General features: G+C 35.0%; 1 protein-coding gene across 7 annotated transcripts in view; it reads right to left on the bottom strand.

Annotated features, from left to right (window-relative positions):
• Positions 1-10,000, bottom strand: part of LOC113800814 (ATP-binding cassette sub-family C member 4) — an 84,358-nt gene that overhangs the window by 20,390 nt on the left and 53,968 nt on the right. For 5 of the 7 annotated variants that reach the window (XM_070131848.1, XM_070131846.1, XM_070131844.1 and 2 more), the window contains 16 exons: positions 8,500-8,631; positions 8,255-8,345; positions 7,798-7,954; positions 7,456-7,594; positions 7,189-7,299; positions 6,691-6,762; positions 6,328-6,462; positions 6,032-6,206; positions 5,645-5,756; positions 5,338-5,521; positions 4,899-5,082; positions 4,483-4,658; positions 3,131-3,184; positions 1,859-2,067; positions 1,496-1,644; positions 1,142-1,288 (listed from right to left, as the gene is read on the bottom strand). In XM_070131848.1, the coding sequence (XP_069987949.1) occupies positions 1,142-1,288; positions 1,496-1,644; positions 1,859-2,067; positions 3,131-3,184; positions 4,483-4,658; positions 4,899-5,082; positions 5,338-5,521; positions 5,645-5,756; positions 6,032-6,206; positions 6,328-6,462; positions 6,691-6,762; positions 7,189-7,299; positions 7,456-7,594; positions 7,798-7,954; positions 8,255-8,345; positions 8,500-8,631 (2,227 nt within the window). Of the gene's footprint in view, positions 1-681; positions 762-1,141; positions 1,289-1,495; positions 1,645-1,858; positions 2,068-3,130; positions 3,185-4,482; positions 4,659-4,898; positions 5,083-5,337; positions 5,522-5,644; positions 5,757-6,031; positions 6,207-6,327; positions 6,463-6,690; positions 6,763-7,188; positions 7,300-7,455; positions 7,595-7,797; positions 7,955-8,254; positions 8,346-8,499; positions 8,632-10,000 lie in introns of all 7 variants that reach the window. The other 2 variants (XM_070131847.1, XM_070131849.1) reach the window with 2 other exon arrangements.

Genomic DNA, 10,000 nt, shown 5'->3' with positions numbered 1-10,000 from the left:
GTACAAACATGGTACCCAATAGGAAGGGGTTAATGTACATATATACATGCACATGTGCAATTGTACATGTGCGTGTGCATGTATGTGTATGTGTGTGCGGATAAGAGGGTGTTAATATAGACGCAGCCATGACCATGAGATTAGGATAGAGGATGTGGGCGTGGCTGTTTGATTTGGATATAGGTGTAGGCATGATGTTGGGCATGGTTGTGAGCAATGGTATGGGTATGGCGTGAATGACTTGGACCCGGACAAAGGCATGGGTATGGGTAGTATGAGTATGATCAAGAATGTGAACATGGATTAGGGTTTCAGCAACGACATGGACAAAGGCATGGGCAACAACATGATCTTTCATGGGTATGGACATGGCTACAGGCATGTGTGATGCCAAGGATCTGAACATGGGTAAGGGTATGGGTAAAGGAATGGGCAAAGGTACAGAAAAGGGGAAGGGTACTTGTGGGTGTGATTCCTTCACATCAACAATCATTCTTTGCAGATATCTGGTATCAAATCCTTACACAAATCCAGTGTTTGCTGTTATTCACTCAAATGGAATATATGGAACACAAAAAAGTACTGTAATCAAATCCACAACTGAAACTGTACAGCCTCATTACTGAAAAGCAAAACCAACCAGGCAAACCCATGCAAACTTTGACTGTTCAATTTTCTTACTTCAAGAAAATCCCACATTGTTCCAGGCAGAAAGTCATCAATTTGGCCAAGATCCTTTGTGAAGCGATTTAGAATCTGACCTTCACATTGCAAGAACAGGTGGGGGGGAGAGAATACATAAATTGTTCCTATGATCAAACTGGATATACAAGTAGATGATAAAGTACAAAATGATAGCTATTCTTGACCAAAAATCATATCTTAAATCATAGAAATGCTGGGGAAAAACAAAACACTTTTAAGAAATAAACCAAAAATTTTAAAATCTTCCAACCAAGAACAACTGCTAATATGGGCCACAAAAATCTCCTTACAGTGCTACTAACATAAGAAATTTCAAAGGTATCAGCTGTCAGGACTTTACTGCAATCACAAATTGAAATGATAACAAATCCTATCACCAAACAGACAGACATGTCAGGAATGACAAAAGTAGACAGTAAAAGCAAAGAATACTTACCTACTGGGTGTGTGTCGAAAAATTTTATTGGGACTCGAATTACTGACTGAAACATTCTGTTGTGTAGATTTCTTGAGGATGTCATACACATCACAAAGAACAACACAGTACGTCCAAGTGAGAGCACGAACAACGCAGCAGTCAGACCTTTTGGTGATACAGAATTTGACATGAAGTCCTACTTAAAATATACCACTCTTCTCTTCTAGCTATACTTGCAACTTATACTGTATATCTTCAATAAAAATGATAATGATATAATTATGATATCTGTGAATAATGAAGTAGTCTTTGATTTTCTGGATATACATTTCTTTTCAATATAAAAAAAGGTAGAAAAAAATCATTACTTACCAGCATACACATAAACATTAGTGATTGTGTCAAGGTAGCCCTCAGGAACTGGTGCATCTTGATAAGATATAGCAGACCCATTCACTGCCAATGTCATATTTTCACTGGCCTCGAGAAGTAATCTTGCACGGATTTGTTCACCATTTGCCCTAAAATATAAGAAATAAAACACTTATTAACATTTCGAATATAACCTTTTATACATGATCTATTCATCCACAAGAACAAAAAAAAAAAAAAAAAAAAAAGGCGTGCTAGAGAAGAAGAGACAGATGTACATAGTCTTAGAGTGTACGAAGCTGAATTCAAAAGCCTGGATACACAGAGAATTCCCCCCACAAGAGAGCTAAGAAGGCAACTCACCAGTAAGAAAGCCAATAATCTGTCCCCGAAAAGAGGACTTGGGTGATGACATTGGCCAAGCAGAGCACAATCAGCAGAAACCAGCCGCCTCCAGCCAGGAAGTACTGAAGGTATATGCTAGCTTTAACTGATCCAACTGACCTCACCTCGGCACCATCCTGGCCCTCTTCAGCCCCGTCCTTGTCTGCACCATCATCCATGTCTTTCAGCTTGAAAACAAAAGAAAAGAATCCAAGGGTTATAAGATGATAATGGAAGTTATACAATCTTCTATATTCCATAAACTATCATGTATTGGAAAAGAAAATGTTATGTTTATAAGCTGATGAAAATTATATAATTTTCTATTTATCATATAATATATGCTTCACATCCTTCTTTACAAAATTTGTGAAAAAGATAAGATTGTAAAACATAAGTGCAAGGAGAAGTGCAGTGACCATACATTCAACCTTGAAGCATTTTAACAGACCAAACAACATATTTTGACGTCATACCAACATGAAAACAATATCTTGATAATTTCTTACTTAATTATACTTTAGCCAACTCATATACCCATTCTGTGATTGAATAAATCTGATATAAAAATATGCAAGTCATAAATACATTTCTTGTGCAAATATTAATTTCATTTGGGAGTTCCAAATAAAATTAATATACCTGTAGTTCTTTTTAGCCAAAACAAAGTAAGAAAATAACATTTCTACAGAAAATTTGCAAAACATAAAAGTAATTCTCAACATTCTCTAATTCCTATACTGTCCCTGTTGATCAAGTGCTTATATGATATGAAACTCTGGAAAAAACTTCAAATATAGAAATTAAGAGAGTATCAAATCAAAGGAAGAAAAAATCACTGAAGCTACAAACAAATACTATCTTACTATCTATTTTACTTTACAACTACTGTTAATCTATCAAAAATCAATAATCAGTTAAGTGATTATTTTCTAAAAAAAAGAAAAAAAGAAAAAAAAGGGGGGGGGAGGAGGGGATTTGTAATATTACTCATATAAAAATATTATCTAAATTATGGTGTAATAAAAGGTGTAATGAATCACAAAGATAATGAGCAAAAAAGACAAAGCACTGAACTACCTACTTGAAACATTTACAAAACTCTAGAATCAAAATCAGACAAAAGAATAGTAGTCATGCACATAAAACATTCAAAACAAAACAAAACAAAAAATGGAAATAAAGCATACTTGCACAAAATAAAAATCATAGGCTAACTACAAAACTCAATAAAAAACAAAGTTTATCCACCAGCGGCTCCGATTTCTCCTCTTGAATGTTCCTCAGTCTTCTCTCTGCTTTCCGCTGTGTCAATATTATTTGATTAGGAAAACACCTTGTTAGTAAACATGCGTGTTAAGAAATCATCAATAAAACCATCCAATTAGTAATTCTACACTTCATCAGATATTACTTAATAACTTTCTATATCCTCTTCTAAAAAAATTAGGATTTTGCAGGTCCATATTTAATATGTAGATGATCAATTTCAAACATGAATCCACCATTCCACTTAGCAATGTATTGCCCTGCTGAGTTCTTACCCTCCGTTTAAGCAAATGTGTGCTTGTATGTGTGTGTGTGCTTGTGTATGAGTGTGTGTGTGTGTGTGTGTGTGTGTGTGTGTGTGTGTGTGTGTGTGTGTGTGTGTGTGTGTGTGTGTGTGTGTGTGTGTGTGTGTGTGTGTGTATGATTGACTGATTGATTGATTGACTGTCTGAGCTGGTAAGTGAGAGCAGGCATGCATGCACATGTGTGCGTGTGTTGAGTGTATGTATGTACCTATAGTTATATGTATGCTTGTATGTATGTACCAATGTATATATGTATATGTTTTGTGTGTATGTACCTATACATATATTAATATGTATATATATATATATATATATATATATATATATATATATATATATATATATATATATATATATATATATATGTATATGTGTGTGTTTCTACAGTATGTGTGTGTTTCTACAGTGTGTGTTTCTACAGTGTGTGTTTCTACAGTGTGTGTGTGTGTGTGTGTGTGTGTGTGTGTGTGTGTGTGTGTGTGTGTGTGTGTGTGTGTGTGTGTGTGTGTGTGTGTGTGTGTGTGTGTGTGTGTTTCTACAGTGTGTGTATGTGTTTCTACAGTGTGTGTATGTGTTTCTACAGTGTGTGTATGTGTTTCTACAGTGTGTGTATGTATTTCTATAATGTGTATGTGTGTTTCTACAGTGTGTGTGTACATGTGTGTGTGTGTGTGTGTGTGTGTGTGTGTGTGTGTGTGTGTGTGTGTGTGTGTGTACATGTGTGTGTACATTTGTGTGTGTGTGTGTGTGTGTGTGTGTGTGTGTGTGTGTGTGTGTGTGTGTGTGTGTGTGTGTGTGTGTGTGTGTGTGTGTGTGTGTGTGTGTGTTTTTCTACAGTGTGTGTGTTTCTACAATGTGTGTGTATGTGTTTCTACAGTGTGTGTGAGTTTTTGAGTGAGTGGGTGTGCTATCATCATGTTAGATACATGCCCTTCAACAGATTAGAAATTAATAAATAAATAAATGAAAAATATTAAAAAACAAAAAACAAAAAAAACAAACATAAATGGTACATTTGTAATTCCTTACTTTCTTTGCAACTTTTGTAGGTGTATCATTAACGTCTTCATCAAGTGACAAGCTAGATCCCGCCAAATGAGCTCCAGAAATGGTTAGGATATTGTCAGCCTCAACAGAGTCATGTACAGATGCAACTGAGTCGTTACGGACACGTCCTCTCCTTGTGAGAGATAATGAGGATCCAACTGCAATGAAAATTGGCATGTGTCAGTCACTGTCTCATTAAATCTATTAGTAGCTTCATCTTCTCACTTCAAAAAAATAGAGGATGCTTACTTACTCCATACATATGAACCAGGGAAAGAAAAAAATTCTATAATTTAGAGATAGCTTAACAAGTAGTAGAAAAAAAAGACATTTTTTGGCATTGACCTACCCTATATAAAAGTTAAAGACCTAAATTATGAAAGACATATGAAACTTACATTTTTCAGCCTCTTGCATAAATTTTCCTGTGGGAATAAAGCCATTCTTCTTAGCACTTTTTGTGCTAGGTTGTCTTGAAGGAGATGTTGTTTTTTCTTCTTCATGACCTTCTGCTAGAAGTGAGGCAAAGTCTATTCCACTGTTGACCAACTGACGATAGTTTCCAATGGCTTCAGGATGACCCTAACAAAAAAGAAAAAAAAGAAATAGCAACAAATACTTCACACAACTTTTCAAATGCATAGAAAACACAATAGATTATTTATCTAATTCCCTTAAGAACTTCTTTAGTAATTAAACAAACAAATATATCCATTACATCCAACATGAAACCTGCACTGGCTGTTTCCTTTCAATCTCATGAAACTTTTCTTTTATCACCTTCCCCAACCTATGACACTCTAGTACTGATTAAACATCAAATGATGAGCTGATTACCTCCCGAAGCACCAAGATTTCATTTGCTTCTTTAAGGTATTGTAGCTGGTGTGTCACCAGGATCCGAACTTTGTGCTTTAGATGGCCCATTATACACTGGTCAAACAGGTGACGTCCAACATGAGTATCAACAGCACTAAGTGGGTCATCCAGTAGGTAGATGTCTGCATCATAATACACTGCCCTGTTGAGGTAGAAGTTACACATGGTGGGATGATATAATGGACTTGTTTCAGAAAGAATAAATATTTTTTTCATTTAATTTACAGCTATAATGTAAGCATACGGGGATGATTGTTTGACTAACCTGGCCAGATTGACTCTTGCTTTCTGACCGCCACTGAGTGAAACACCACGCTCACCAACCATTGTCATGTCTTTCATTGGCAGTAGTTCCAAATCTCGTTCTAATGCACACACTAAAATAAGATAAGATTACATAAAACAGGATTGTTAGAGCTTTTTAATTCCTAGCAGTAGTCCAATGCTCGCTCTAAGGAGCAAACCAAAACAAGATTCAATCATGTAAAACAGGATTGCAAGATATTTTTGGCTATTCATTTTAAACATTTTATAACATCTATAAAGTTTGTATAACCCCTATGCAATAAGGCATTTAGTGCTCCACTGTGAATAATCAGTAAGCAAAAGGATGTATTATCATTCATAACTTCTCAGAGGCAATAAATCTTACCTTTGATAACTTCATTGTACTTCTTTTCATTATAAGGTTGTCCAAAGAGAATGTTTTGTTTCACTGTCCCCGAAAACACCCATGGCTCTTGAGATGCATATGCCACCTTGCCACGGACAGATATAAAACCTGATTTTGCTGGTAATTCCCCTAGAACTGCATGAAGAAGCGATCCCTAAATAGAAAAAGAAAACATAGATAATGAAAATGATGACAGTGATGGCAGTGATAATGATGAAATTGGTACATGTTCAATAGATAACCATAAAAACTATCAAAGATACTCCATATCCTACCTTTCCTGAGCCAACAGGGCCTATGACAGCCAGCAGTTCTCCGGCTTTTACAGAACATGTGATGTTGTTCAGTGTGTTCTCCTCTGTTACATCACTCCATTTGGCTGTCACTCCATTTATTGTTATTCCACAATCCTATGAATACATGTAATAAAAAATAAATAAATAATACAAAACATTACCAAATGACAAATGTTTGCCTACTACAGCATTTTGACATCAAAACAAAATGTAATAACATTAAAGGGGAGGAGGAGGAGGAGGAGGAGAATAATGATAATAATAATGAGGATGAGAAAAAGAGGAAGAGGATAAGGAGAAGGAAGTGAAGAATGAAGAAGCAGAGGAAAATTGTCATTTTACCTTTAATTTTGGCCTTAGATTGGATTTCTGCACACTACTTGTATCTTCTCTCTCTTCCATTTCCAGGAATTCCTAAAAAGAAAAGATTTGTACTGCTATACGGAACAGAAAAATACAGATCTTTATGTTACACGAGCAATTTTACACTTCCTATACCATCAAAACGAAGAATATCAAAATATCAAGCTTTCTATAAATTAACCTAAGGAAAAGTTTTTCATATCAAAATATCAAGCTTTCTATAAATTAACTTCAGGAAAAGGTTTTAATATATTTTTGAAAAATATCAATAGTTCTTTCTGTGATAATTCATATAAACTTAGGCACTCTTACATTTCAAAATTCTATTTTCAATTACCCGGCTATCGTGTCATCTTATTTCCTCCTTTTAAAATAGATTTTATTTTGAAGAAAGAGATCACTAGAACTTTCTGCTTCCCTCTGTTCCATAAACGTGCTTGAATTCCCCATAAAGTAGGGTCAACCAAAAGAACTAACCTGAATTCTTTTGCATGATATTTTGGTCTCTGCTCCCATAGCAATACCAAATGGGAAGAACAAGGTCATGACAAGTCTGACATTGTTGATCAAAGAACTGGTGACGAAGACCTGAAAAAGAAAGTTATATTTTTGACGGGTTTATAGAGCAAAAGCCAGTCTAAATGTATTTCCATTTAGTGATCAGAACATCCTCTATATAAACAACATCTAAGAGCAAATACCATTTATATCTGTCAATAATTACAATATGAGCAAAATCCATACCTTTTCAGCTGTTAAGGCATTGCCTGTCAGAATGTAAGTCAGCAATGCTAAAAATACGATAACTTTGGAAGAAGTGAAAAAGAGAGACATATTGACAGCTCTATAATAATTTGTCCTCATGATCACATCAATCTCAGACCTGAAAAGTAAAATCAAAATCAGAAAGCTATAGAATATAGCTTAATAATCTTTTCAATAAAATATCAGTCATCGCATGATAATCTTTTAAATGAAATACACCACATTCAGCAAAAGATATAATCCTTATAGCAGTTCCATCTAAACCATGACCAGACCTGGTTTTTGCTTACACTCCGTTAACACAACAGTTACAATACTTACTTTCTTGCTTGCTCAGCTAGTGCTGTAAAAGGCTTCTCCCAAGTATACATCTTTATAACTCTCATCGCATTGATGATTTCATTCATAATCCTTACACGCTCATCTGTGCGATGTGCTGTAGCTAATCTCAGCTTGGAGAAGACTTTACCCATCCAACCTAAAAAAAAAAAAACATTAGATCAAATTAGAGCACTAACCAGGCCTTAATTCTATCCATGTAATAATCCTAAAACAGATTAGGCATTACAAAAATTCATTCAAAACCACAATTATTTTGGTCTTGACTAGACACATGTAGATGCAAAACTCAAGAGGGTATTCTGTAGTCTACCTTCAGTCTTGATTTCTGTATTTCAAGTTTTGACAAATAAGATCATAAAGAAATATTAGAAAACCAAACATTAAGGTACATCAGAGATATACAATATCATCATAAGACAATCATAATACAACTCACTTTGAAGAGGCACAAAGAGAATCAAAAGCATGATTCCTGCCAAGCAAGAAGGTCCCAACTCTTGCCACAAAATTGCCAATACAATAGCTGTCTGTAATGGTAAAGGAAAAAAGAGAAAGAAAACATCAAACACAAACCTTATTTACAGAAAATGTTTTCAAGTTTATATGCATTTCCCCCCAAAGAAAAAATCAGTACCAATCATTGATTTCAAGCCTTAATTACCAGTGCAAATTTGTCTTTACCTGAAGAGGCCCAATCCAAAGGTAATGGATGAAGATGACACTTGTATCAAAGCGGTTGACGTCATTAGACAACAAGTTTACCATCTGCCCAATTGTTGTCTTTCCCAGCGCAGCCTTGCTTAGGCGTAATGCCTAAACACACAAAAGAGATTTTAAACAAGAGAAACTTGAGATGTAAGGCACTTATAGATTTAGTTTGATATCTTATCAAATGAAGAAATGAATTCTTTCACTAAGAAAAGGCTTTTTATATACTTCTGTTTCTGATTTAAAAATATACCTAAAAAAATCTTTGATCATCGACAATAAAAATAATAATATTTCTAATAGTAATCTTCATAACTAATGGCCTAATAATGGCCTAATTAGATCTTAGAAGAAATGAAATATACTTTTGATATCTTCCTTGGCCCATAGGAATTACAAAAAATAAAAATAAATAAATAAATAATAATAATAATAATAATAATATCAGAAATAAAGCTGGCTTTTATCTAATTTCCCAAAGCAGGAATCACCATGCTGTTCTGAAACATGTAAATGCAAAAAACTTCTTTATAATGTGCTCACAGTAAAAGAAAAAGAAGAAAACAATAACAGGATAACAGGCTGTTAAACCTCTCATGTATATGTATATGTATGTGTGTGTGTGTGTGTGTGTGTGTGTGTGTGTGTGTGTGTGTGTGTGTGTGTGTGTGTGTGTGTGTGTGTGTGTGTGTGTGTGTGTAAGTGCGAGTGCGAGTGCGAGTGTGTGTGCGTGTGCGTGTGTGAGTGCGAGTGCATGTGTGTGTGTGTGTGTGTGTGTGTGTGTGTGTGTGTGTGTGTGTGTGTGTGTGTGTGTGTGTGTGTAAGTGTGAGTGCGAGTGCGAGTGCGAGTGCGAGTGTGTGTGCGTGTGTGTGTGTGTGTGTGTGTGTGTGTGTGTGTGTGTGTGTTGTGGATGCTTGTGTTAATGTGTATGTGTATATGGTGTAATGTGTGTGTGTGCTTTTCTCTTATTAAAAAAAATCTTTAGAAATTATACACCACTCTGAAATTTAAACTCAAAAGAGAAAGATAGTTGTGCAGTCTGAAAGCATAGTGATGAGAGGCAATAATATTTATAACTAAGAAAAGTCATGTTTGCAACTGCAGTGAAGCATAAAAAAAAGGAATGCACTTAAATAATAAAGCAGGTAAACTGTGTACTTGCCAAGCAATTATATCAAGTAATATTTAAAGCAACATTCTAAGCAGTTTGAAGCAGCAGAAATAGGCATAGCAGAGCTTTGCACTTTCATTCAGATAATAATTAGAATCAACCCAATTATGCTTACATTCATGACACTTGATATCTTACCTGAAATATGATGTTATATAATATATATGCTCATACATTAGCATATCACCATTTATATTATCCATAGATAAGCACACATCAAGCATCCACATTTTCTCTCTCACTCTCTCACTCTCACTCACTTACAAAAATTGAGGATAGGCAGTTTAGTTTAATATGAAGCA

The sequence above is a fragment of the Penaeus vannamei genome, chromosome 17, assembly GCF_042767895.1.
Source record: "Penaeus vannamei isolate JL-2024 chromosome 17, ASM4276789v1, whole genome shotgun sequence".
Classification (NCBI taxonomy): domain Eukaryota; kingdom Metazoa; phylum Arthropoda; class Malacostraca; order Decapoda; family Penaeidae; genus Penaeus; species Penaeus vannamei.
The sequence above is the reverse complement of the archived record's forward strand: the minus strand, read 5'-3'. Positions and strand labels throughout refer to the sequence as shown.